At 53.5% G+C, this 27,940-nt stretch overlaps 1 protein-coding gene across 4 annotated transcripts; it reads left to right on the top strand.

Annotated features, from left to right (window-relative positions):
* Positions 1-2: 2 nt before the first annotated feature.
* Plxnb1 (plexin B1) lies at positions 3-27,940 on the top strand. Of its 4 annotated transcripts, none has more exons than XM_008853256.2 (38): positions 3-79; positions 4,933-4,985; positions 5,572-6,684; positions 7,347-7,529; positions 7,879-8,007; positions 8,135-8,235; positions 8,510-8,642; positions 9,163-9,319; positions 9,596-9,704; positions 9,782-9,890; positions 10,318-10,998; positions 11,180-11,302; positions 11,493-11,615; positions 12,009-12,102; positions 12,190-12,362; positions 12,525-12,676; positions 14,192-14,297; positions 14,477-14,613; positions 14,876-15,052; positions 15,286-15,421; positions 15,618-15,860; positions 16,449-16,625; positions 16,706-16,854; positions 17,329-17,429; positions 17,527-17,744; positions 17,872-18,050; positions 18,188-18,254; positions 18,482-18,628; positions 19,513-19,681; positions 19,880-19,983; positions 20,058-20,142; positions 20,363-20,535; positions 20,661-20,821; positions 20,907-21,054; positions 23,166-23,230; positions 23,361-23,436; positions 25,404-25,478; positions 26,882-27,940. In XM_008853256.2, exons 3-38 carry the CDS (start codon positions 5,578-5,580, stop codon positions 26,984-26,986), a joined length of 6,372 nt encoding a protein of 2,123 aa, XP_008851478.1. In that variant the 5' UTR covers positions 3-79; positions 4,933-4,985; positions 5,572-5,577; the 3' UTR covers positions 26,987-27,940. The 4 variants fall into 4 exon arrangements, with proteins under 4 accessions (XP_008851478.1, XP_008851477.1, XP_029412013.1 ...); XM_008853255.2 differs by lacking the exon at positions 3-79 and adding an exon at positions 587-819; XM_029556153.1 differs by lacking the exon at positions 3-79 and adding an exon at positions 1,124-1,315.

Below are 27,940 nucleotides of genomic sequence, written 5' to 3' on the forward strand. Positions count from 1 at the left end.
GGTGTCGCGGAGTCCTGGGAGAAGGAGAGGTGGGCAGGGCCAGGTGGGAAGAGGAGAAACAAGGCGCCTAGGAGTTCAGGTGAAGAAAGTTGGGGAATGACGGCCACTAGGGCTCGGAACTAGAAGGGAAAGGGAGCTCTGGAGGCCGAGTGAGGCCCATGGGAGGTGGTGAGGATGGTGGTCAGGGAACAGGCGCGGCAGGTAAGGAGCACAAGTCCCCTCGGACACTGGTGGTATGAGAAGAAGCTTGGGTGCTGTAACGGGGTGCAGGGCACGATCACCGCCGCGGCCCCTGAGTGCTGCCAGTCGTGGGTCTGGAGCGCGCAGGTGAGGCCCGCCCACCCTCGGGCTACCCCCCCATCCGCGTTGCCAAGGCTACCGCCTCCCTACAGCAGATCCTACTCCCACGAGGGGTGTTAACCCCCCCCCCCCAATGCCTTTCCCTAATGCAGTTCCCGCGGGGCCGGAATGCGGGGTCCCCGGTGGCTGAGGGCCGCGCGCCCATCTCTCCCCGCTGCTTCCGGCCTGGCCCCGGCGGCGGGCGGGGGAAGGGCGGCCAGGCGGGCAAAGGGGGGGGGGGAAGGAGCGGAGCCCGGGCCGGCGGACGCGGCTTTGTCTCCTTTGTTCCCAGCGGTGGCAGCGCCGCGGCGGGAGGGGCGGGCAGCGGGCGCAGTTTTCCGCCCCTCGGTCTCCGGGTAACAGCTGCGGCTCCGCCAGACCCACCTCCGCGGGGAGGGAAGGCCGCTGCGCGCAGATCCCCAGCGAGCCGGGAGCAGCCGGCGCCCGCCTCACCGCGCACATCCGCGGGCCGGCCGGGTGGTGAGTTGCGGGGCCCGGGCTGGGGCTGCGGGACCCGGAGCGAGAGCCGCGCGCTCCCAGGTGGAACGGCCCGCGGCCGCGATCGTGCCGGGCTTCGGCAGCCGGATAGTGGTGGGCGGTTTCGGTCCTGGGAGCTGGGACCACACTTGCGCGCGCGAAGGCAAACTCCGGCGGCTCCGCCTGTAATGCGATTGGGAGATGGAGGAGGTGGAGCTGCTCCTCCGCGCCCCCTCCTCGCCTCCGCCACCGCCGCTGCGGGGACCGGCCGGCCCCTTCCCCGCCCTCCCAGGGCCACTGGTGGGGTCTTTGCTCCGTGGCGCGAGGGAGGGAGAAGGGTCTGGGATGAGCCGAATGGAGAAGTGGAGGCTTCCCCTTAGGACTCGCAGCCGCTTCGTGCTGCTCTCTGCAAGACCGACAAAGGAGGACCACGAGCCTTCTAACCCAAGGGGGACCCCTTCCGGGTACAGACACGCCTAGCGCCTTGGGTCATCACCTGGTAAATGGTGACTCTCCACTCCTACCCCACTCCACATCCAGAAAGCGGGTGGACACTGTGCACCAGTACATTGTCAACGAGTAACTCGCACTTCTAAGTGGACACTGGAAAGGGACAGGAGGGGTCAGGAAGGGAAGGCCAGTTTCCCAACTCTCAGTCAAGGTAAAATGTGCAGGTGTGGAAAGGCTGAGCCCTTTTGGTTGGTGAGAACAGCTCCAGAAGGGGAGCCAGGTGGCGCTTGCCCTTTGCAGACAGAAGGCAGGCAGGCAGTCTTGGGCTTTGCTGAAGAGATTCAGATACTTTGGGCCCTGAAGAGGCCTGTGGGGGCAGGCCTGGGCACAGACAGACTTTGGCTGTGAGCCTGGACAGAGCTGAGATGTAGGGAGTAGGGAGGAGCTCTGGCAGTACAAGTTGGGGACGTGAGACTTGGCTCCAAATTAGCCTTTTTAGTCTGCTCTAGGCTGATCAGTAATAAAAGTGGGCCAATTCCTTGCCTTTTGAGAGGCCAAGTGGCTTGGAAAGCTGTGTATAAGCTCTATATTACCCCTACTGACTGGATTTCTTTGGGTGTGAAATGGGGGTACATTCACCATATAGGGAACACCTGCTCTGTGTTTGGTTTGCCAGTTGCTGGGACCTCATAATTAAAAGTGGATACTTCATCTTTAAGGAGTTCTTATCTAGAATAGAAAGATGGAACTGAGGGAGTGTGGTCTTGGGTGGTGCCACCAATGCTATATTCTACCACATTTACTGGTCAAAGCAGTCCTTCTTCCCAGTCCACTAATGGGAAATTCCAGGCTCAAAGCCCAAGGCAGAGCAGGATAGGTCAGGCTGGTGGTTGGGTGTGTCCATTCCATCCATCACCTCCTCAGGAGCCTGGGAAGCCTAAGGAAGGCTCCCCAGGGAGGTGATGACTGGGTGTGGGAGGTAATGGGATAGAGAGGGAGTGGGCATTCCAGGCAGTGGGAACAACCCTTGTGATGGCAGGGAGGAGTGGAACAAGCCTTGCAGTTCAGGCAGGAATGAAGAGCATGTGTGAGGGAGGATGTGGACTAGAGGGGCTTGACCTTTATCTCTTCAGCCCTAGGGTGCCCCCAAAGCTGGGGTGTGTGTGTGTGTGTGTTGTATTCCATTTTTGTTTAAAGAAAATCCAGTGAGGTCCTCATGTATTGGAGGGACTGTAGATGCTCTGTGGCATGTAGTGGAGGTTAAGTGAAATAAATGTATATGCCAGCACGGAGGAGAAAATGCCACTGCCCTTTGTCCTCCCCCGTATGTAGGGAAAGGGAAAGCTGCTGGGCTTATTGAAGAAGCCTGACATAGTTCCCTAGAGTGGGTCAGACTTTGACCTGTACGCTGTAGCCAGGAGCTCTTCTGGTCCCTCACATTTCTCCCTGTGTTCCTCTCAACCCAGCTGTGATTTCACATCTGGGGAGTGGTTTTTGTCACTGCCCCTCAAGGGCTGGAGAAACTTGGCATGCAGTAGACGCTGAGCAAATATTTACAAGCTAATGAAACGGGCAAATGTTGGTCTCACTATGGGACCCTGTGCCCAAGGCATGTCCATGACACATCTGTGGCCTGAGGTGGTGGGAGGGGTGGGCAGTAGCCAAGTGCAGGAGATGACTTCTGTCTTCCCAGAGGAAGAACTTTGTTGGGGGGCTTCTTGGTAGCCTGGCCTTGCCATAGTCCTGGGCTTCTGGCCGGGTTCAAGACTTTCCCTGCAGCCTCTTTTCCCCCACCCCCTTGGGTGGCAAACAGAGGCAGCCTTGTTCCTCTACCATAGAGCTACCCTGTTCTCTGCACACTAAAAATGGAAACCCCCAAGCTATTTTGGGAGCAGTGCCCAGCCAGGCTGTGGCCATGGCCCCCCTGCTCCCACCGGGCTGTGACCACAGTGTCCTTGCTCCCACCAGGCTGCTGGACCTTCCTCTGAGCCTTGTACCCAGCCCCACTCTTGATAGGGCAGCCTCAGGAGTGTCCTGCTGAGGCTCTGATAGGATGGGCCATTCTGAGTCCAGAGAAGCAAACTTTGGGAACATTCTGCACGGCCAGCTTGGCAGCTGGGTGGCAGGAGGGGCTGGGCAACATGACCTGGGTACAGGCAAATAGGAGAAAGTGTCTCTCAGTCTAGGATGAATGGTTTGACCCATAACCTAACCAACCCCTGTGTTCCTGCTTGAGGGCTATTGGGGTTTGGGGAAGGTAGTGTTGCCATGTTGCTTAGGTCTGGGATTGAGGAGCCTCAGTTGGGGCCTGCAGAGTGAGAAAGCAGACAAAGTCTGGAGAAGGCTTAGGGTTGAACCTGGGGTTGGAGGACACAGCCAGGCAAGATGACTTCCTCAGGCTGGTTGTGGTTGTGCATGCCTTTTAATCTCAGTGCTTGGGAGGCAGAGGCAGGTGGATCTCTGTGAATCAAGGCCAGTCTGGTCTACATAGTGAGTTCCAGGACAGTTGGGGCTACAGGGAAACCCTGTCTCAAAAAGACCCCCCCCCCAAAAAAAAGATGACTTCTTCAGAATATCTACCTTGCCATTCAACCTGTACTCTGGGCTCTGACTCTTCTCCAGCCTGCAAGAGAGGAAATAGCAAGAGGTGACCTGCCTCACAGCTCCCTGGGACTTAGTGCTGGACCCAGGGAAGTGTGTGTGAGTCTATATGTGCGGCATCTACCATGGGTGATGTGTGTCTGTATCTCGTTGGTAGGTATGACATGTCTGTGCAGTGTGTGTGTTGGTGTATATATGGCTGTATTTATTTTAAAAATATTTTATTTATTTTAGGTGTATGAATGTATTGTCTGCATGTGTGTAAGTGCACCTGTGTTGTACAGTGTCTGTGGAGGTCAGAAGAGGGCGTTGGGTTCTCTGGAACTGGAGTTACAGTTTTAGCTGTCTTGTGAGTGCTGGGAATTGAACCTGGGTCCTCAGCAAGAGCAGTCAGTGCTCTTAACCATTGGCCCTTCTCTCCTGCTTGTATGACTGTATTTATATGTGGTATCTAACATAGGTACATGAGCCTGTGTGGTATATTTATGTTTTCTGTGTGTGTGTGTACATCTGCCCTGTGCATAGGTCATTTCTACATGTAGCATTGTGTGTGCAAGTGCCCCTGCTTTTGTGTGGAGATGTATACAGGCAGGGTGAATGGTATGTATATAATTGTGTGAGTATCTGTTGGTGTGCTGGTGCCCATTTGGGCTAGGATGGCCCCTCTCCTGTGTGGAGAGTGTGTACCTCAGTGCCTTGACAGGGTAGAGTTTGAGCAAAGGGCAGGATGGGGAGGATGCCTGCTGAGAAGGGACCTCAGAGGAAGACAGCTGTGCTGGGAGCCTGACTGGACCCTGCTGGCCATGGGGCTCCTTTCTAGCTGACCTTTCCCAGGCCCCTCGGGTGCCTGGCTCTGCTGCCCTCCCCCTCCCCGTATGGGCTCTGAGGAGGCATCCTCTGTGGAATGTGTTTGGTGGCTGAGGGCCAGCCTGGGCCTGGCTCCACAGGCAGGCTCGGTAGTGGGGAGGGGTACTTTTTGTTGCCTCCACAGTGAGGAGCCCAGGGCTCCTACATGCCTGCAGCCCAGCCCCCAGTTTCACACTCTGCTCTCCCCGCCTTGACTAGGTGACTCCTGCTCAGGTCATGCTGTTGTCTCCTGATCCAGCCAGCCCTGCCAGGTGAGCCAGACTTTACCCCAAGGCATTGGGGGCAGTGTGACTCCCACCTCTGCCCAAGGCCCCCCAAGGCGGGGCCCTGTCCTTCAACCCCCAACCCCCAGCGTAGCCTTAGTTCTGTCATTATCACTCTTCTGGATTCCTGGCTTGAAAGACCCTGTCCCCAACTCTCACTTTGTTCTAACATGCTGGTGGTCTATGAGACTCCACCTAACCTCCTCCTACGCCCAGGAATCTGACATCCGTGTAGGGCTTTCTCCCTCCTCAGAGTTCACTTGCATCAGAGAGAACCAGGCCTGGAAGGAAAAAGAGAGCAAATGTGTACTGAGGGTGGAGTGGGGCAGGTGCTGAGAGAGCACAGTGCCTATGGGGACCGGGTGGTGCTGAGGCTTCCTGAGGCAGTGTCTCCTGTTTCTGCCCTGGCTAGTGTGTAGTCCTGGGGTCATCCTGGACCATCTAAGCCTAGTATTCCTCTGATTAATCTAGGTTAGGAGGAGCATCTTGGCGTTACCGCCACCCTATCCCTTATCAATGGCCTCAGTGTGCCCTCCTGACCACTTGAGCCTCATTGGGCCTTTCTCTCTGCCAGGTGACCATGCCTGTCCTCGGCCCAGTTCTTCTCCAGGTGCTCTGGGCTGGGTGTATCCTTACCCTACAGCCCCCTCCACCAGCTGCTTTTACCCCCAATGGCACACATCTGCAACATCTGGCAAGGGACCCCATCTCAGGTACCCTCTATGTAGGGGCCACCAACTTCCTATTCCAGTTGAGCCCTGGGCTGCAGCTAGAAGCCATGGTGTCCACAGGCCCTGTGAATGACAGCAGAGATTGCCTGCCCCCAGTGATACCTGATGAATGTCCTCAAGCCCAGCCTACCAACAATCCCAACCAGCTGCTCCTGGTGAGCCCAGAGGCCCTGGTGGTGTGTGGGAGTGTACACCAGGGCGTCTGTGAGCTTCGGAGCCTAGGACAGCTCAGGCAGCTGCTGCTACGGCCAGAGCGGCCTGGGGACACCCAGTATGTGGCTGCAAATGACCCTGCAGTCAGTACAGTGGGGCTAGTGGCCCAGGGATTGGCAGGGGAGCCCCTTCTGTTTGTGGGGCGGGGGTACACTAGCAGGGGTGTAGGGGGTGGCATCCCCCCAATTACAACCCGGACCCTGCGGCCACTGGACCCCCAAGCTGCCTTCTCTTATGAGGAGACTGCCAAACTGGCAGTGGGCCGCCTCTCTGAGTACAGCCACCACTTTGTGAGTGCCTTTGTACGAGGGGCCAGTGCCTACTTCCTGTTCTTGCGTCGAGACCTGAAGGCCCCTTCTAGAGCCTTCCGTGCCTATGTGTCCCGAGTGTGCCTCCAGGACCAGCATTACTACTCCTATGTGGAATTGCCTCTGGCTTGCCAGGGTGGCCGCTATGGTCTTATCCAGGCTGCAGCTGTGGCCACATCCAGGGAGGTGGCCCGTGGGGAAGTGCTCTTTGCAGCCTTCTCCTCAGTGGTTCCTCCCACTGTGGACTGGCCCCTGTCTGCATCTACTGGGGCATCTGGAACCTCTGTGCTCTGTGCCTTCCCTTTGGATGAAGTAGACTGGCTTGCTAATTATACTCGAGATGCCTGCTATACCCGGGAAGGCCGTGCTGAGAATGGGACCAAGGTGGCTGACATTGCCTATGATGTCCTTTCTGACTGTGCACAGCTGCCAGTGGTGAGTTTAGGCGTTTGCAGCCAGCACTTGCCTAGGAGGACTGAGGGAAGCTGGGGGTGGAGTGAGGTGGCCATCAGGTATTAGGTGCTTCTTTTGGATCTGAGCAACAAGGGAATACCTTACCCCAGTGAAAATTCCAAGTGGCAGGAGCAGTGCAGATTTGGGCTTGACCCAGGTAGGGATAGAATATTAGAATGAGACCTCTTGTTTTAGGTTCTGGAGCAAGAGAAAAGGTAGAGATGGGATTTGGGTGGCTGTAGCTGAGGAAGGATACAGAGAAGAATTTGTTCACAGCAAGACTGAGTCAGTGAGTCAGAAGGCCCAGGCGAGTGGGCTGGGAGGTGTGGAGCTAAGCTGTGAGAGCTTTAGGAAGTGGCCCAGGAGCAAGTATGGAGTACAGCAATGGAAGAAATAGCTTCCAAGAAAGGAAGACCAGGGCCACAGACTGAGTGGGGATCAAAAGAAGGGAATGAACCACTAGAAACTCAGAAGCAGATGTCCATGCACTGACGTAAGGCTAAGGATGGGGCTGTAGGAGCCTGCTGCCCAGGGTAGGACTGTCAGAGAGGTCTGGCCCATGAGGAAGGAGGGGTTGGGAGGGGTTGTCCAGGGAGGATGAGGCAGGAAGGTTATCCAGGCATGATGTTTTTTGCTACTTGTAGGATACCCCGGATGCTTTTCCCTGTGGCTCAGATCACACACCCAGCCCTGTGGTTAGCTGTGTCCCTTTGGAATCCACACCAATTCTGGAGTTGCCAGGGGTTCAACTCACAGCTGTGGCAGTCACCATGGAGGATGAACACACCATTGCTTTCCTGGGTGATAGTCAAGGACAGCTGCATAGGGTGCGTCCATCAGAAGATTTGAGACTGGGATGTGTGATGTGTAATATGCCACATGCCCCCCCGACCCCCACCCCAGCCCTGTGTCTATACTGCTCTTCCCAGGTTTGGGTGCTGTTTTACTTTGACTTCCCCTTACCCCCAAGGTTGGTTGCAGTGACCTGTCACTGGCTGGTCTCAAACTCACAGAAACTCGCCTGCCTCTGCCTCCCGAGTGCCAAGATAAAGGCATGGGCCACGATGCCCAGCAAAGGAGGAAATTCTTATTTTTAAATTGCTTCAGTTGTGAATAGAGGAGGGTCTTGGGTCTGTGGCCTGGGCTTGGTGCTAGACCTTGTGCTTTTCATCTCAGGTCTACTTGGGCCCTGGGAGCAATGCTGAACCGTACTCTAAACAGAGCATCCAGCCAGGGTCTGCAGTGAGCAGAGACCTCACTTTTGATAGCACCTTTGAGCACCTGTATGTCATGACCCAGACCACAGTAAGTACTGAGCATGTGCCAGGGAATGGCTGTTGGGAGGGGCCTCTGGGAAGGTCCCGGGACCCATTATATGGGTGAGCCACTGGTATTTGGATTGCCAGCCTCAGGTCGTCCTTTGCTGTTACAGCTTGTGAAGGTTCCTGTGGCTCCTTGTGCTCAGCATCTGGACTGTGAATCTTGCCTTGCCCACAGGGACCCATATTGTGGGTGGTGTGTGCTCCTCGGCCGGTTAGTGCTCCATCAACTCCTCACCCGGTCTTGGGTCCTTGTAACTGTCTTATTCAGGATTCTTGACCTTGTTCATTGATTCTCACCCTCTAACCTCTGGATGCCCCACCCCTCCTCCTCCTTTACCTTGGGCATCCAGAGTCGTGCCAGAACAGACACAAGAACCTGGTATCAACCCCATTTGAAGGCTGTATCCAGGGCCTCAGTATTATAGGTGTTTCTGCTTTGTGATATCTAAGTGACTCCTTGAAGGTCAGACACTGGTGGTTCTCAGGTGTAGTCGCCGGTCAGAATGCTCGAGGGGCCAGGGCCCAGAACAGTGGGTATGGAGCTTCCAGCCGGAATTGGGTTGTCTTCGAGTGGTGGCTGTGAGCCCTGCCAACATCAGCCGGGAGGAGAGGAAGGAGGTAAATGACCAGGGTAGGCAGGGTTCCAGTGGGGAGGGCTCTGGGGATGGGTGGAGACCTTGGCTTTTTGTGCCATTTGCATCAAATACCACATGGCCTTTCTCAGTCACTTCTGTTTGGTCTTGGGTTTCTCCATCTGTTACCAGTCAGAGGATGTTAGTGAAGGCTGGAGGCTTACAAGATGCTAGTACTTGCCTATACTCGGTGTTCCATAAGTAAGAGTCCTGATCTAGGGGCTGGAGAGATGGCTCAGTGGTTAAGAGCACTTGACTGCTCTTGCAGAGGACCCAGGTTTGACTCCCAGCACCCACATGACAGCTACGAACCGTCCTTAACTCCAGTTCCAGGGAAATCTGAAGCTCTCTTCTGACCTCCGCGGCATTGCACGACACAGTGCACTCACATACATGCAGGCAATGCACTTGTACACATAAAATAAAAATAATAAATAAAATATTAAAAAAAAAATCCTGGTCTACTGCCCAGTGGTCCCAAAGTATACCCTTGGCTTTCTTGGTAGGTTTTCCTGTCGGTGCCAGACCTGCCCTCTCTTTGGCCAGGGGAGTCCTATTCCTGCTACTTTGAGGAACATCAGAGTCCTGCTCTGCTGACCGGTTCTGGTGTGATGTGCCCCTCCCCAGATCCTAGTGAGGCCCCGGTGCTGCAGAGAGGAGCCGGTGGGTGAGAGAAGGGGCCAGCCCCGGACCTGGGAGCCCTACCTTGCTCCCATCTTGCTCTAAGGGGTCTTGTTGGGTGAGAGGTGAATCTAGACGTCTAATAGCCCTGAACAAATGTTTGTGCTGAGTTCCTGACAGTGTCCATTCTGTGCACTATGGACTTTGCTCTTAGACCTTGGGTACCTCTCCCCATTTGGGGTGCCAGCCCTACTCACTCCATGTGGACCCCAGTGCCCTTCTCACTCCTCAGTTCTGGCTCTGTCCCCCATTTTGCAGACCATGTCTCCATGAATGTGGAGCTCAGATTTGGTGCTGTGGTGATTGCCAACGCTTCCCTGTCTTTCTATGACTGTGTAGCAGTCACTGAATTCCGCCCATCTGCTCCGTGAGTTATTTACCTGTCTGTCTCCAGCCTTGGGCTCCTTCATGTTGACCTCCGCCTTACAACTGTGCTATGTGCAGATGCCAGGCCTGTGTGAGCAGCCGTTGGGGATGTAACTGGTGTGTTTGGCAGCACCTGTGTACACACAAGACCTCATGTGATGCTGGGCCCATGGTGGTGAGCCAACAGGTGAGCTGGATTCCGGGATGGAGCATGTTGGGATGGGTCTTAGAATCTCCAGGGTGAGGGTTTTCTAATGGCCTGGGGTCTGTGTACCTGCCTGCCCTGTGTGAGGCTCTGTCCTGAGCACCTTAGCTGCTGTGTGTGACAGACTCACTGGAGAGTGGCTGCTTATCCATCCCGTCTGTTTTGGGAGAGGACATTTGAGCCAAGAGGCAAGAGGCGTGGCCTTTGTTCCCCACCTCAGCACAGACACCCCTGGAGCCTGCCCTCTGTATTTCTCCTTTAGAGAATTAATGGGATGTTTTTGTTTCTCTTTTCCTTGGTCTCCTTTCCTCTTAACATACCCCTTGCCCGCCTGCCTCCTGCTCCTGCTCCTGCTCCTGCACCTGCCTGCTGAGTGACCCTTCCTGTCTTTCTTGACCTCGCCCTTCAGAGCCCACTTCTCTCCCTAGACCCTCCTGCAAGGGACGTACCCACTCCTTTCCCACCCACAGCCCCCAAAGCCATAGTCACCCCTACTCCCAATACCTTCCCAGTGGAACCTAGGGCTGCCTCTACAGCCACAACCTCAGATGCCCTACCTGGGGCCAGGCCTTCCCGGCTCAGTCTCTGGAGGCCATGGGCAGGTCCTGGCCCCATACCTTCCCCTACCTCCACAGAGTCATCTCTCCATGAGAAACCCCTTCCCCCCAACCTCCCCACCACACCTGGAACTACTGTCCCTGCCCCCACTTACTTGGGACCATTGACCATACCTGAGGACCTCTTGGCCTCCCACCCATACCCCTCAGATGCAGCCACAGTGTCCCCTGCAGAGCCTGGCCCTGAGGCCCTGCCTTCCACAGTGGCGGTGGAACAGTCCCCTGGCACCATTCCTGCCACTACTTTCCCAGGGGCCGCTGGCTCCACGAAGCCTGATCTGGATTGGCTCATGAGAGAAGGCGGCCAGCTGCCCGAGGCGGACGAGTGGACGGGGGGTGACATGCCCGCCTTCTCCACTTCCACCCTCCTCTCAGGTGATGGAGACTCAGCAGAGCACGAGGGCCCTCCTGCCCCCCTCATCCTTCTGTCCAGCCTTGACTACCAGTACGACACCCCCGGGCTCTGGGAGCTGGTGAGGTCCAGCCCAGGAAGGAGACATCGGGAGGGAATGGGAAGATGCAGTCTTTTGCTCACCTTGCAATTCTTCTTTGGGAGGGTCGGGGCAGGGTGTTGCCCCTGGAGTCCAGCAAGGCAGAGGACTGAGTGGGGACAGGGTGGGCACCACAGACTGCCTTGCTCTTGGTTGCCTATAGGGAGATGTGAATCAGAGGACAAGCTCCTGCCCTTGTGTGGAGAGTGTTCAAGGCTCCACACTGATACCGGTACATGTGGAGCGAGAAGTCCAACTTCGAGGCAGGAATCTGCGGCTCTTCCAGGTGTGTGTGCTCTACTAACATCTGTTCTTACAGACTACTTGTCAATTCTTCAGATCTACCCACGTCTTAGAAGTTGGGAAGAGGGCATAGCCCCAGGATTCATCCCAACTCAGGTGGTACTGGCGACCTGCACAACTCACAGGGCGCAGTTCCTAAAGCTACTGTAACAACTGTGTTCTCTTGTCTTCAGGATGGCCCAAGAAACAGTGAATGTGTGATGGAACTGGAGGGCCTCGAGGTGGCAGTTGAGGCCCAGGTTGAGTGTGAGCCGCCTCCAGATACCTGGTGCCATATCAAGTGCCAGCAGCACCAGGTGCAGACCACAAAAGCCTGAGTGGACACTCATGCACTGGCCATACACTGACTTTTAATCTCAGCTAGATGTGCCACACGTGTAACAGTCTAAGCTCTGATACTAGAAAACAGATGGATACCCCAACTGTGCCCTGACCTCTGTCTGTATACCTCATGGGGTCCCTGCATCCCAATCTGACTTCTTAAATTGAGATCCCAGGGGGATCCTGTGTTCTAGTTCCACCTCTAACCTCCTACCCTTTCACCCTGGGGTCCCTGAACTCCAGTTCTGACCTCTGACACTGTGTGCTGCTATAACTAGTCATTTTGGTCCTTTTTCTGAGCATACCCTCCCCAGGCCTGGCACCTCCCTGTTCCCCAAACTCTGACTCTACTCCCGTCATTTCTCCAGTTCAGCTATGAAGCTCTGCAGCCAGAGTTCCAGGTGGGGCTGTTCCTGCGTTGGGCAGGTGGCCTGCGTGTGGACAGTGCTGATGGGCTACATGGTAGGCTGCCTGGGGGCCACTGGGGCAGGTGGGTGGTAGCAGGGCTCTTCTAGGCTTCCCTCTCATATTCGTCCCTTTTATCTCTAGTGATTCTATATGATTGCTCCGTGGGACATGGAGACTGCAGCCGCTGCCAAACCGCCTCGCCCCAGTATGGCTGTGTGTGGTGTGAGGGGGAGCATCCTCGCTGCGTGGCCCAGGAAGCCTGTAATGAGGCTGAGGCTGTGGCCACACAGTGCCCTGCACCTCTCATCCACTCGGTGTGTTGGAATGCTGGCATGTCCCTTCTTCCCTCACTGTTGCCCATAGAGGGAGGATACCTGTGCCTTGGATCCTGGGGACCCAGAGTAGGAGGCTGGGGTTGCCTCCTCTATTCACAGAGCTTGACATGAGTAGACGTGAACATCTTTGTCTTGGGACAGGTAGAGCCAGTGACTGGACCTATTGATGGAGGCACTCGTGTCACTATCAGGGGTTCCAACCTCGGCCAACATGTGCAGGATGTGATGGACATGGTCAGGGTGGCTGGTGTACCTTGTGCTGTGGATGTCCAGGAATATGAGGTCTCCAGTAGGTGAGCTGGTTGGGCCCAGCATGAGAGGGTGCTGTAGTTAGCTTGCTCCCTGCTCAGGCTTTCCTTCCTTTACTTGTCTTCCCTGTGTGTGTCCTTGATTATGGTGCCAGTTTCTTAGTGCTGGGTTGCTAAGGAGGCCTGAGTATCCACCTTGGTAGGTGCCTGGCCTGGGTTGCTTAGGGATCATTCCAGTCCATTGGACAGAGTCAGTGTCGGGAGCCTGCTGGTAGTTCTGCTTTCTGGCTCTGCTTAGGTGTCCTTTTTTGCCTTTCTAAGTGATCTTGGGTATGATGTGGTAGCAGGTTCCTCACTGGCCTTCTTGCCAGTGCTGGCCAGGCTCTCAGAAGGGGTATGGTGGTATACCTGCAGAGTGCCACAGGGTAATATGAGACATTGTCTAGGAGATGCCCACAAGCAGCAGGGCCCGAACCTGATTGGGTATCAGGGTGACCTGGAGAGCAGACAGAACAGATACCTCACTGCACTGTCAGATGTGTGGATTCAGCAAGCCTGTGGCAGAGCTCCACAGTCTATATTTATTTGTTTGCTTATTTATTTGTTTGTTTGTTTGTTTGTTTGTTTGTTTGTTTTTGGTCTTTTTGAGACAGGGTCTCCCTGTGGCCCCAGCTAGCCTGGAACTTGCTATGTAGACCAGGCTGGCTTTGAACTCACAGACATCTGCCTGCCTCTGCCTCCTGAGTGCTGGGATTAAAGGCATGGGCTACCACGCCCAGCTCACAGTATGTATTTTAAACAAGAAACCACTTTGCAAGAGTATGCATTTCTCCTCCAAATGTTTGGTGACTGAGAATTTAAGGAGACCATCTAGACTGTTAATAATTCCAGAACCAGAAGATAGGTAATTTATGAAGTGATTTATGGAGTAATAACTATATTCTGGCTAAAGCCTACTTGGGTAGTTCACACATCACTTGTTCTATTTTCTCAGAATGTTTGCAAAGCAACTGTGACATTGTTAGCCACTGTCACCTTAACATTTGGAAGTTAATTTGCCCCAGACTTCTGTTTGCTGGTTGAGAAACAGCATTTTTTTCGACTTTTGACATCTGTCCCCAGTTCTGATCAGAGGTTTTTCAGGTTCTGTTTTTTCCAGGGACAGATCAAGTTTCCATCACTTTGCAAGTGGATGCTGCACACATGGTGATGGTGAAGAACATGGAATGGCTAGGCCCCTTACTAGTTCAGCTGCCTCACTACGACCAGTAAATGTTTAGGAGCAGGGCTCTTTTGTAAATGTTTGTCACACCAGCTCCTCCTGGTTGGGGTTCTGAGGTGGTATATGAATGTCTAAACCAAGAATGTTAGTTCCCAGATTCCAAGGCTTGCTTGTATGCCAAAAGGATTTCCCTCCAAAGCTTGAGAGGATTCTGGCCTATTATATGGGGGCTGAGGTGGAGGAGACCACCTGGGACTGTGGCAGGGAGAGAGTCTGCCAGATTACTTTGAGGGGCTTCTATGCAGCCCTGCATCCTCTTGCCTCTCTTGTCCCCACAGTCTTGTGTGCATTACTGGGGCCACTGGGGAGGAGGTGACTGGTGCTGTGGCAGTGGAGGTGCCTGGAAGAGGACATGGTGTCTCAGAACTCAAGTTTGCTTACCAGGTACCTGACTGCTGAGCCACCCCTAGATGCCTGGTCCACTCCCTCTGGGCTGCATCAGCCCATCTGGTTTTGCCTTCATAAGACTCTCTACCCCAGGGCCATCTTTTTTATTTGAGGTGCCCCTGGCCTCTCTGTTTTTGGCCTGAAGCTTATCTCTCTCCCTATCCTTGTTCCTTTAGGATCCAAAGATACATTCCATCTTTCCAGCCCATGGCCCCAGAGCCGGAGGCACCCGCCTCACCCTGCATGGTTCTAAGCTCCTGACTGGGCGTCTGGAAGATATCCATGTAGTGATCGGAGACCAACCTTGTCACTTGTAAGGGCTGCTTCCTCATCCTACAAAACTCCATGCGGTCCAGAGAGAAGAGGGAGTGGGTGAGGTGTTGGGAAAAGCCAGTGGGGAGTGGGCCAAGTCTGCCCTCTGAGAAAGTGGACAGACCTTGTGGAAGCTGAGATTGTTACACGTACAGCTTCCAGGGCCACTTGATGGAGACTGCAGTTGGCAAGGGAGGGAAATGAGCCAAGTCTTGAGTGCGTTCCTAGTTCCTCTGTGGCCCATCTTCTACCTTCTCTCCCAGGCTCCTGGAGCAGCAGTCTGAGCAGCTGTGCTGTGAGACCAGTCCTTACCCTGTGCCTGCGGAGCTCCCCGTGACTGTTTGGTTTGGGGCCACTGAACGGAGGCTTCAGCATGGCCAGTTCAAGTACACATCAGACCCCAATGTCACCTCTGCGGGCCCCGCCAAGAGCTTCTTCAGGTGTTTTGTGGGACCCAAAACATGACTTCGTGTGCGAGGAAGGTCTTTACAGCCCCTCTCATGGGGAATTTCTAGATTTTTTTTCTCCTGGGTTTAAATGCTGTGAATTCCTTACTGTTGATAGAGAGAAGGGGTCATGAAGTTTGGGGCTGGGGCTGAGCTAGCTGGGACTGGGCTGTGCTTTATGTCCCCGATTCATATAAGCCATGAGTGGTTCTCGGAATGTGTTTCAGTGGAGGACGTGAGATATGGGTCCGGGGCCAGAATCTGGATGTGGTACAGATGCCAAGAATCCGAGTGACTGTGGTCCCAAGAATGCTCCAGCCTGGCCAGGGGCTTGGACAGAAGCACCATGTGGTCCCTGAGAAAGTATGTTCTGGAGCTGTCATCATATAGCACACCCATGAGCCTCCCTGCCTGCACCGGGCTGCCCTTTTCTCTCCTCACTCATATTACAGCCTGTGGACAACCATAGTTGGTGCCAAAGGAGGCGCTTTCCATCTTTGCTTAGCCCCCTGGATCTCACAGGGTGCCTCAGTTGACCTGCTCTTGTTTTTCTCCATAGTTTGAGGAGCCATGCCTCGTGAACTCATCCCACCTCATCATGTGCCGCACACCTGCCCTCCGGGGCCCACCAGTGGACCCCTGGGTCCAAGTGGAGTTTATCCTCGACAACATGGTCTTTGACTTTGCAACACTGAGCCCCACACCTTTTTCCTATGAGGCTGACCCCACCCTGAATTCCCTCAACCCTGAGGATCCCACCACACCATTCCGGCACAAGCCGGGGAGTGTGTTCTCTGTGGAGGTACTGCTCCTTCTCAGACTCCTTTTCAGGAAAATAGTATGAGTGTGGTGCAGGGCCTGAGGTGACAGGTGCAGTGTAGGTGCTAGCCTAGCTTGTAGCCGGGGTTTGATTGGTGACCTGGGTCCTCATGCAAGAATCTGTGTTTAGTTAAGTAAACAGTTTGGCATCTGTGGTAGCTGGATGGTGTACACAGCAGGTAACTGGGCTGATCCTCATTTGGCAGGGTGGCTCACATATATGACACGAGGCCCATGTCGTGACACATGTGGTAAGGTAGTATGTGGGCACTTAGACAGGCCAGAGGCAGATAATCCATCATCATTTACCTGAGGGTAACTCAAGAGTTAGGTAACTGCATAAGATCTGGGGGATAGTTTTAGGTACTCTCTGGAGAAGAAAGGGCAGAGAAGGTCATGGAGAACAGCTTGGAGGACATCTCTGTGACCATCGGCTCCACAGGCTACCGGAGAAATGGTGCTGAGGGATGATCTCAGGACATCCTTCTTTCATTTGGGAAGAGAGGTTGAGTGACTACCAGCTGTCTTGGAGAAGGGTTCTGAGTGACAAATTACGGACCCCATGTTCCAGGGGGAGAATCTGGACCTTGCAATATCCAAGGAAGAGGTGGTGGCTATGATAGGAGATGGCCCCTGCGTGGTGAAGACACTGACCCGGCACCACCTATACTGTGAGCCCCCAGCGGAGCAGCCCTTGCCACAGCACCATGCTCTCCGGGAGGCACCAGACGCTTTGCCCGAGTTCACGGTCAGTGGGCAGGTCCTGGGCAGGATGGACATCATTACATCCTGAACCTTGACTCAACAAGTAAGTGGCTTCCCACACAGGTGCAGATGGGGAACCTGCGCTTCTCCCTGGGTCATGTACAGTATGATGGCGAGAGCCCTGTGGCTTTTCCTGTGGCAGCCCAAGTGGGCTTAGGGGTAGGCGCGTCTCTCCTGGCCCTGGGTGTCATCATCATTGTCCTCATATACAGGTGAGTGCAGCCAGTTGTGGCAGGGCTGGGCTGGGGCAGATAGGGGGAAATGGATAAAGGACCAGAAAGTACGTTTTAAAGGCTTTGCAGGCCAGGTGGTCTCTGTTGCACCTGCTCAGTTTTGCCCTTAGGCATAAAAACAACTGTGAACAATATGTAAACCATGAGGCTAATGGAGATCTAACAATTTTTTTTTTTTTTTAATAAAAATAACTTGTGGGCCGGATATGGTGTCATTGGAGTTTCCTGATCCCCAGGTCTAGTTGTGCTGGTATAGGGGAAGCATGGGTGGGTGTGTCTTGGTGGAAACAAGGCAGGATGAATTATTCTGGATCGGGTCTTGGCTCGCTTGGATATGCTTTGGTAGACAAGGTCAGAGTCTGCCTGGAGCATAGTGAGGCAGGCCTGAGCCAAGTGGGACCCAGCAAAGGCTTTGGTCTCCATACTTCCCCTCCTCCCCTTGGTACTGAGCAGGAGGAAGAGCAAGCAGGCCCTGAGGGACTATAAGAAAGTTCAGATCCAGTTGGAGAATCTGGAGAGCAGTGTGCGAGACCGTTGCAAGAAGGAGTTTACAGGTGAGACTTGGCGAGTGGGTGTGTTCTCCAGGGCTCTGCCCAAGGTTGCGCTCCTCAAATGGGACCAGTGCCCAACCTGTCCTCTTTTGCTTAACAGACCTCATGACTGAGATGACTGATCTCACCAGTGACCTTCTGGGCAGTGGTATCCCCTTCCTTGACTACAAGGTGTATGCAGAGAGGGTCTTCTTCCCTGGGCACCGGGAGTCACCCTTGCACAGGGATCTTGGTGTGCCTGACAGCAGGCGACCCACTGTGGAACAGGGCCTGGGGCAGCTCTCCAACCTGCTTAACAGCAAGCTCTTCCTTACAAAGGTGCGGCCTCAACTCCCTACCAGGCCTTCCCACCCCTGTCTTTCTCCTAATTGAACTGGCCCAGGCCCAGTCCATCTCCATCCAACTGTTTCTGAACCCGTCCCTTGCTTGTTCTTTCTGGCCCCAGTTCATCCACACACTGGAGAGTCAGCGCACTTTCTCCGCTCGGGATCGTGCCTATGTGGCGTCCCTGCTCACTGTTGCACTGCATGGGAAGCTTGAGTACTTCACCGACATCCTCCGCACTCTGCTTAGTGACCTGGTGGCCCAGTATGTGGCGAAGAACCCCAAGCTGATGCTACGCAGGTCTGTGACTGTCAGGGCTGGGTGGGTGTTGGACAGCTGGAGTCAGGCTGAAGTGGGATCTTAGGTTTGGTGTCTGTGGAATAGAGCCCTGTAGCCCCTGCCACTGACCCTGGCCTTCCCCTTTCCTGTCATCCCAGGACAGAGACTGTGGTGGAGAAGCTGCTCACCAACTGGATGTCCATCTGCCTCTACACCTTTGTGAGGGTGAGGGAGGCAGAGGCCAGTGGAGCTCCTGATCAGGAAGGGTTGGGTCCTTTAGACCATTAAGCCTCCAGCAATCACATGGCTTGTGTACTCATGCTAGAGCAAAGACCTCATTCAGCATGTCCTCAGTCACTTAGAGCCTGCATCTTGTCCCCTCCCCTGGCATATATCATGTCCCATGTGCTTCTGCCTCATGTCAGGGGCCCTAATCGCCTACACTTCCCCAGGACTCAGTAGGGGAGCCTCTGTACATGCTCTTCCGAGGAATTAAGCATCAAGTGGACAAGGGGCCTGTGGATAGCGTGACTGGCAAAGCCAAATACACCCTGAATGACAACCGCCTACTCAGAGAGGATGTGGAGTACCGTCCCCTGGTGAGGATGTGACCTGGTGAGAGTGTGCGTGTATGTGGTCTGCAGCATTGGTTCCCACTGTTTCCAGTGTCTGTGCCTAGGTGAAGAGCCCACTTGAACCCTGACTGGCTGCTGCAGAGAGACCGTTTATTCATTTATTATGATAGGAACTCATGGCATCCCATATACTAGGCAAGCATTCTATTAATACTGAACCACTACATACAGCCCTAACCTGAGTGAGGTTTTAAACTGGTTTTGCAGGATTGAAGATTGGGGACCTAATCTCCAGGCTTAGGATGGGACCACTGTAGCCACACAGGGGCCAGGGAAGAGCTTGCCCTATCCTGGACCACAGATCTGTGCTATGCCAGGATTGTAGTATCTTTTTTGCCATCTTGCCAGGGATGCAGTCTTGACCCCCAAGCTAGAAGCCACTTGGCAGACATACCCGTGGCTTCCCTCTGTTATCAGAGGGCTCCTCTGGCAGGGTCCCACCCAGGCTCCGCTAAACCTGCTTCACAGGTTGAGTGGGGAATCCTGGTTCATGTAGACATCCCTCAGGCACCTCAGCTCACTCAGCTCTGGGACCTGTGTAAAAGAGGGCTGTGTGCTCACTTGGGGGTTCTGCCCTTCACTCCAGAAGAATTTATATGGGGTGTAAAAGAGGGCAGTGTGCTCACTTGGGGGTTCTGCCCTTCACTCCAGAAGAATTTATATGGGGGAGAGAGCTGTTATCCCTGGGGATGCAGATAGGCGAAGAGACAAAAATTAAGGACTACTTAGTATTAGAGAGTAGGGTCAGAGACTGTGGCTTTTTCATGGGTTGTCCCTGCCCTTGGCCTTGTGTCTTGGTCATCTTGCACATGTCACCAGCTCTGATGGTTCTCATGTATCCTGTGTAGACTTTGAATGCGCTTCTGGCTGTGGGGCCTGGGGCAGGAGAGGCCCAGGGTGTACCTGTGAAGGTTCTGGACTGTGACACCATCTCCCAGGCCAAGGAGAAGATGCTGGACCAGCTTTATAAAGGAGTGCCTCTTGCCCAGCGACCAGACTCTCGCACCCTGGATGTTGGTGAGGGTGGGGAGCAGGGTGGCTTGGGCACCTGATCAGATGACCTCTTGACTGGTGAGGACTCCACTCTGCTCTTTGGAGAGGATGGCTGAGGCTACCCCTGATAGAGGGGCCATGTTCCTGTGTAGGAGGAAATGGGCTATACTATGGGAAGAGGATTCTGAAAGCCCTCAGTCAAGTCCTCTCTTGTCCTTGCAGAATGGCGGTCTGGGGTGGCTGGACACCTCATCCTTTCTGACGAGGATGTCACTTCTGAGGTCCAGGGTCTGTGGAGGCGCCTCAACACCCTGCAGCATTATAAGGTGGGAGGGATGGGAGCTGGAGGAGGGCTAGGGTGGATTAAGACTGGCAGAAGTGTCACCAGCTGTGGTTACAGGTTCCAGATGGAGCAACTGTAGCCCTTGTCCCCTGCCTCACCAAACATGTTCTCAGGGAAAACCAGGATTACATCCCTGGCGAACGTGAGTACCTGTCCCCATTGTGGTCTTCTGCACTTGCCTTGCCTAGTCTTAGGTAATGGTGAAGGTCCTGTGGACTGACAGAGGGCTTGTGCCCCTTTCCCTTTTCCCTAGAGGAGCCTTAGCCAGGTGTTCTCACCCTGGGAGAGTTGACCAGACCCAGGTTCTCAAGGGGAGGTGACACCATGTGGGAAGGACAACAAACTCTTGCATCTTGGCACAGGGACTCCAATGCTGGAGGATGTAGATGAGGGGGGCATCCGACCCTGGCACCTGGTGAAGCCGAGTGAGGAGCCAGAGCCACCTAGGCCTCGGAGGGGCAGCCTTCGGGGTGGAGAGCGTGAGCGAGCCAAGGCCATCCCTGAGATCTACTTGACACGCCTGTTGTCCATGAAGGTAGGGCCAGCCAGGGTGGGGCAGGGACAGGATGGTCAGTAGGATCTGGGGCTTTGGGGTGGTGTGGGGCTGGGCTGGTGAGGTCCTCTTCCTCACTGAACTTCTGCTTCCTTCTCTTTCCACAGGGCACCTTACAGAAGTTTGTGGATGACCTGTTCCAGGTGATTCTCAGTACCAGCCGCCCTGTGCCTCTGGCTGTGAAGTATTTCTTTGACCTGCTGGATGAGCAGGCTCAGCAGCATGGCATCTCTGACCAGGACACCATCCACATCTGGAAGACCAACAGGTGTTTTGAGCAGGGAGCAGGGCTCAGGAAGTGGTGCATCCAGCCTCCCCAGCGTGCTTATTCGCTGTGTCTCCCTGATCTACAGCCTGCCACTGAGGTTCTGGATCAACATCATCAAAAACCCACAGTTTGTGTTTGATGTGCAGACATCTGATAATATGGATGCGGTGCTCCTTGTCATTGCACAGACCTTCATGGATGCCTGTACCCTGGCCGACCACAAGTTGGGCCGGGTGAGAGGACTGGGCTGATATGACAGGATGAGGTCACCCAGGTGGCCTGGGTATGGACAGTACTGGGTGCACACAGCTTCCAGGTTTTCCTCAGAGTTTTAGGGATGAGAATTAGGGGCTTCTCTGACTCATCCCCAGGTGAGGCTTTGTCCTAAAGGCTTCCTGGAAGGTGGCCATGTATCATTTTTAAGGAATAAGTGAGAAGAGGGGGTACCTATGTCAATTTACAGGCTGAAATGTGGGCAGCAGGTACAGGCTGCTGGGGCTGGGGTGGAGATCGTTGGCAGGCCAGGGCCACTTGGTGAGGGCTTAGTTTTAGGGCAAGCAGGGAGCCACAGAAGGCTTGAGAACAGAGGAGTGGTGTGGTCAGACTTGAATGAATTCGGCAGAGCATCCTAGTAGCTGTGCGTGTGTAGGCTGGAACTTGGGAGTCCAGAGGGAGTTGTGTTGTCCTATGGACCAGCTCTGTGGCCAGTTTAAACCAACAGAAGGGTACAGGGCAAGTAGAAACTATGGATTGGCGGTGAGGAAGGAGGCTTCTGCTGTTCCCCAGGCTTCTGGGTATGATGAGCTTAGTCTTGAAAGTGAACGGTGGGGGGCAGGGGGGAGTCACCACTTGTCTCCAGTAGAGTCATGATTCTCTAATCCCAGAGCAGCCCAGTCTGCCTAATGGATTTGGTTCCTTGGGGCAGTGAAGGTGTCTGTTTGCTGATGTCTGTTGTTGAAAGATAGTCCAGGGGAGAGCCAGCATTGAGGGCTGTGTGGGGAAAACTTGTGAGCACCAAAGGTGGGAGTGTGTTGTCAAAAATCAAAACCCAGAATCCCCTGGACTCAAGCACCTGAGTGACCAGGGCCTTTGTGGCTCTTCAGGCCCATGAATAAGGCCCTTCTTAGCTCAGACCCCTGAGTTATGGTTGGCTTGTGATCTCTTGAGATGTGCTTTTAGACCTTGGGGATAGTGACAAAGCAGAATGCCCCATACATGCCCCATGTCTTTCTGGAGCCATTTTCATTTGATATACTTTAGTTCATTTTGCTTGTGATATGCTGAAAATCACAGGGCCACAGCCAGACCACCTCCAGGGATAGGTGCTGGGTAGTAGCTATGATCTTGTCAGGTCTGCCCATGCCTCCCCTTCCAGCAGAAAAGCAAATGTCCCTGGGTAGCTCCTGAATAGTCCAAATCAGGAATGCTAAGGATCCTGGTAGAGAATTGGGAAGAAAGTGTGCATCCCAGTTCAGGTCTAGGGGTATCTTGAACTTGTATTCCTGTTACTGTGGGTGCAGTGCAACCTCAAGGCTTTGCCCTCTTCCCACCAACTTTAGCATGAGGCAGAAGTTCCAAAAGCAGAAGCATGCTGCCCTGGGCCCAGTGTGGTAGAGGCTGTGTCTGGATGTGTTAAAACTGTGCACTCTGACTTGAGAGACCTACTTTAAATCCTAGCTCAGCCACTTAGGCATAAGGTGGTCTGGAGCAACAGACACTTTGAAGATTGTTAAAATGATTGTACAGAAAATCAGACATCATGCATGGCAGCTCTTGGTGGAGGCACAGCCTCAGAATAACAGTGAGGAACCTTAGCTGAGGACCTCAGAGTCTAAACTTTGTAGAGGGGAGGGAGTAGGGGAGATTCCTGGAGGAGTTAGGCCAGCCAAGTATGGTGGTACACACTTGTAATCCCAGTACAGCTGATGCAGGAGGATTACGAGTTCTAGGCCAGCCTGGGCTATATAATGAGAACTGTCTCAAAAATGGGTCAGTGAGATGGCTCAGCAATGGCAAGATGGCCAACCTGAGTTCATTCCCTGGGACCCATATGATAGGGGAGAACAAGTCCTGAAAGTTGTCTCTGATCTCTACAGACACACACACACACACACACACACACACACACACACACACACACATAAAACCAATAACAAAACAGATAAAAAAAAAATCAAGGAAGTAGGCTAGGGTAATCAACTATTCTGGTTTGCTGGGAACTTGGGGGTTCCTGGGATGTGAGACTTTTAGTTATAAAACTGGTGCTGGGAAGCCCAGGGAGCTGATCACCCAAATGAGCTCTTGTCCTTCCTTCTTTTTTTGCTACCCTCCTGCCTGCACCCAGGACTCCCCAATCAACAAGCTTCTGTATGCTCGGGATATTCCTCGTTACAAACAGATGGTAGAGAGGTACTGGGGAAGGGAGTGGGTTTGGGGAGGAGTTGGGGTGTGTGTACAGTTGAGGCCCTGGGTGGACCTGGTGAGGCCCGAGGGAGTGAGCTTGTTTATTTAGCGGCTGCCATACTGGACTTTCTGGCAGGTATTATGCAGACATCAGACAGACCGTCCCAGCTAGTGATCAAGAGATGAACTCTGTCCTGGCCGAGCTATCTCGGGTAAGGCTTCCCTCTGCTTTTTGGGAGTGGGCATAGGGTGGGTGAAGTGAGGGCTCTGCCCCTTTTATACCACTCCTTTATAGGGAAGCCCTTGGCACCCTTGTAGCCCTCTGAGCTGGCTGGGACAGGACACACACCATCATCATAGAGGTAGTGTGTTCCAATTGCTACTGCAGGTTAGGGCTCCCAGCATCTCCTCACAAAGAGAGCAGGAATCATGTCCTGGTAGCTGTCACCTAATCTGACCTAGCCTGGTGCTTGAATTGCTGCAGCCTTTGTTGGGCTCTATGGAGTGCTGAGATTTAGTTCTAGGCCTTTTGGGGTCTACCTGCCTGTGTTCCTGCTACTTCTGTGCTATTTGGCTTGTGAATGTCACAAATACCATAACCAAGAGAAACTTAGAGCAGGAAAAGGTTTATCTCAATTTATAGGTTATAGCCCATCATCAGAGGTAGTCAAGGCAGGAACTCAAACTGGAACTTGAAGCAGAATCTGTGGAGGACCTGTTTACTGTCTGGTTGATTTATTTTTTAAAAAATATATTTATTATCTTTTATTTTATATGTATGAGTATATTGCCTGCATGTATATAAGTGCACCCTTGTGTAATGCCCATGGAGGTTAGAAGAGGGCGTTGGATCCCCTGGAACTGGAGCTATGGATGGTTGTTAGCTGCCATGTGGGTGCTGGGACCCGAACTTGGATCCTCTGCAAGATCAGCGAGTGCTCTTAATCACTGAGCCACCTCTCCAGCCCCTCTCTCACTCTTCCTTCCCGACTTCCTTCCTTCCTTCCTTCCTTCCTTCCTTCCTTCCTTCCTTCCTTCCTTCCTTCCTTCCTTCCTTTTTTCCTCTCTCTCTCTTTCTTTCTTTTTGTTGCTTGTTTTTTTGAGACAGGGTCTCACTATGTAGCCCTGACTGGCCTGGAACTCACTTTGTAGACTCATGGAGCCCAGCCTGTCACTGACTCCTGGGTCCTGGACTAAAAGAGTGCACCATCATGCCTGACTTTAGCCAGTTTTTTTTTTTTTTTCGGTGTTTTTGAGACAGGGTCTCCCGGTAGCCACAGCTGGCTTGGAACTCACTATGTAGACTAGGCTGGCCTTGAGCTCACAGAAATCCACCTGCCTCTGCCTCCCCAGTGCTGGAATTAAAAGCATGCACCACCGTGTCTGGCTTAGTCAGCTTTCTTATATAACCCTAGACCACCGACAGTGGACTAGGCCCTCCTGCATCAATTTTAACAGTCAAGACAGTTCCCAATAGACATGCCCATAGGCCAATTTGATCTGAGAAATCCCTCAATTGAGACTTTCTTCTTAAGTGACTCTAAACTGTCAAGTTGATGGTTAAAGCTCATTAAGACAGTATGTTTCACCTACAGTCCCCAAGTAGAAAATGTAGGAATTTACGGACAATGTTTTCTTCAATGATTACGATGATGATGACTACAGCAGCTGTACTTTTAGGGGACAGCTATGTATTAGTCCTTCATTGGTGCTTTATTACATTTGGTTCCTGTAAGAGCTCCATAAGTTACATCAACACCATTGTTTAGACAAGGAAGCTGAGGAAGAGATGTCCCCATGGAAGGGCCTGGGAGTGACCTCAGGAAACACTTGAGATGAGAGCCACTGGCTTTGTGGCCCACTGGCTTTGTGGTCACTTGGAATGGTAGGGATTTCCAGCTTGCCTGGGAGAGAGAGGCAGAGTCCCTGTGGAAACCCCAGGCCCTGCTGAAACTAGACCTGGAGTCTTCTTCCTGCCATGGAGTCCTTAACCCTGTCCTGCCATGAGTTAGTCATGCTTAGCTCTGGGTCCGTGGCCTGTGGAGAGACTCTGCTTCCCAACTGTAGGACTCACTCCTTCTTCTCAGGCCTCCTCTCACACTCTCATAGGGTCCTTGGCCCTTTCCCATGACAGCTGCACCCCTCATTTCTCTCACCTTTCATCTGCTCACTTTCTTAGAACTACTCTGGTGACCTTGGGGCACGAGTGGCTCTGCACGAACTCTACAAGTATATCAACAAATACTATGACCAGGTGAGCATGCCCTAGACCCTGATTGGGAGGCTGATCTCAGTGTACATTTGTGAAGCTGGGGGGGGATGGATGTGAGGGGATCTTGCTTGGTGACTTGGTTAGGGGGCCTTTGGGGGGGCCTCCCAGGAACAGTGTAGGAATTGTCCCATGGGCATGCTTAGTGATATTGGCTCTGTACTTCCTGTCTCCACCATCCTGGTTCTGGAACAGGGCTACCAGACATGGTGGTAGTGTTTGGGGGTGCCTAGTGTCAAGATGGTATGTGGGATTTGCTAGAGGTCCACCTAGTTGCTGTCTTGACTGTATCCTCACTCAGTCCCTCCTAGATTCCAAGGGTGGCTCTGTGAGTACAGATTGGGCGGGACTGCATGAACCAAAGGAACAGAAGGTCCAAGCACAGGATCAGGGTGGATGACGGTACAGCAAAGCCAGGGAAAGGCTTTCTGGGGGATTCCTGGGCAGGGCCTGACAATCTGAATACCCTTTAGTCAATCTACAAGTAATGGAATTGCCACATTTGTGTGGCACCAGTTGACATAGCTGTCACTGCTCAGTGTAGAGGAGCCTGCCGTGTGGCCCACAGCCTGTTGGACCAATGCTAGGGTAACAGTGAATGGATCCACGAGTGTAGAGTCCAGGCACTGCAGCCTTGTTCAGCATGGTGTGTGTGAGCCGGAACATGGGGCAAACAGGAGTGATGCAGTCTCACCCCCCTCATGGAGCGAGGAGATGGCACCTCTTCCCCAGCACTAGTTCCCTCCTGTTTTCTACCTGTTCTCTTTGAGGCAACTGCGTTTGTGGTTCTGTAGTTGTTTGTGTTGCCTCAGTATCTGTCTCCCAAACCACATTTGTCTGATCATGGTTGAGTCTTTGTTCTCTGCCTGGTGCCTGGCACATAGAATCAGGAAATACTGTTGGCTGGCAAGTGGATGAGTGGGGATGGCGGCAGCAGACCTTAGTGAGGGCTTTGTGGGAAGGTCAGTGGGTGTGTGAGGCTGGCTTCTACTCAGAATGTTTCCCAGGGAAGGAGTGCTAAGCACTAAGGAAAGTATGTCAGAACACCTGTGTATGGGGGGACACACCTGTAGTTAGTCCCAATGTTGGAGAATTGGAGAATCCCCTTGCTGAGGCAGGGGGATTGTTTAAGGCCAGCCTGGGCTGTCTAGTGAAACCCTGTCTCATAAACAAAAAACAGAAAAGCAATCCACAGCACCTTTGTTTCATTTTCACCTCTGCCAGTGCAGCCCTGAGGCCCCCTGGACAGAAAGTGATACGATTTGCTGAGTTTCTCTGGGGTTTACCCACAACTGATACAGCATCTTAGGAGGCCTGTGGAAGCACCCCTACAGTGATAGTAGGGGCCAGAGAAGTCTCCCTTGATACTGTTGCTGTCTGCCTTTCAGATCATCACTGCCCTGGAGGAGGATGGCACAGCCCAGAAAATGCAGCTGGGCTACCGGCTCCAGCAGATCGCTGCTGCTGTGGAAAACAAGGTCACAGATCTATAGGGATCTGGGAATTCTGGCCTGCTGTTTCCTTAGTGCCTCCCAGGCAGCCCTGGAACCTCAAGGGAGAGACCACCTTCGTAGATGCCTGTAGTAACTGACAAGCATAGTTAATAGAAGGTGGCTCCCAGTCTTCTGGTGGTTCTAGCCTTGGCCCTGTTGGACCCACCTTTCAGGCCTAGGGACTAGAGACTTGTTGGGTAGTGCCTGGCCTGCCCCAAGCCCAGTGACCCTGTGAGTGACTTCCTGTGTGACGCCAGTCTACAGGGAGCTGGGGACTAAGGGCTTCCAGAGTGTGGCTGGAAGGCTCTCCAGGCCCCTGGGGAGACTCTGTTCCTGAACACTGGCCTGTGTCCCATCAGGAATCAGAGGAAGGAGGAGAACACTCATACTTCCTGTCCTCTTCATCCATCTTCTTTGACCTCAGTTTAGCTTCCTTTGTCCTTGTTCCCTACTGCCAGTTCCAAGGTCTGAGAGATAATGCTGCTGCCAACTGATGCCTCAGCAGGGTTGGTGCCTTGGCCACCCTGCCTCCAAGGTGGCCAGTGGTGAGGGACATCTGCTGGAGGGGAGCCTTGGAGAGAAAGGTGACCCACCGACAAAGCTCTTCATTAAAAGATAACACACTGTGTGGAGTCTGATATGTGACTTACCAGCCCCACCCCTAGGATAAGGCAGCTATGCTGGGGAGGTGCACCTGTAACCTGAAAAGGGTCTCCTGGTCCCTATAAAGGGTCTCAGACTACAGGTCTGGCAGATTCTCCCTGGAGGGCCTGTGAGGATCAAAGCTTCCAGGAAGAGAAAGCAGGGTGGGGCTAGAGGAGGCCTGGAACGTGATGTGGAAGGCTCTACCATCTTTAAGGGGTCTGCTTTGTCTCCAGGTTGTGCTCCAGCTCCTCCACTCATGTTCTGTTAATTTTGAAAGGAACTGGAAACACATGACATCATTAAAGGTGA

Source organism: Nannospalax galili, unplaced genomic scaffold, assembly GCF_000622305.1.
Source record: "Nannospalax galili isolate Female #2095 unplaced genomic scaffold, S.galili_v1.0 scaffold786, whole genome shotgun sequence".
In the NCBI taxonomy this organism is placed as follows: Eukaryota; Metazoa; Chordata; class Mammalia; order Rodentia; family Spalacidae; genus Nannospalax; species Nannospalax galili.

What these genes read in the sequence shown, in the direction of transcription:
- Plxnb1 (XM_008853256.2), top strand. Translation starts at nt 5,578, where the DNA reads ATGCCTGTCCTCGGCCCAGTTCTTCTCCAGGTGCTCTGGGCTGGGTGT. An exon ending in GAATTCCGCCCATCTGCTCC is followed by an intron (nt 9,705 to 9,781) that starts GTGAGTTATTTA and finishes TGCTATGTGCAG; the next exon opens with ATGCCAGGCCTGTGTGAGCA. An exon ending in CCCAAGCTGATGCTACGCAG is followed by an intron (nt 18,051 to 18,187) that starts GTCTGTGACTGT and finishes CTGTCATCCCAG; the next exon opens with GACAGAGACTGTGGTGGAGA.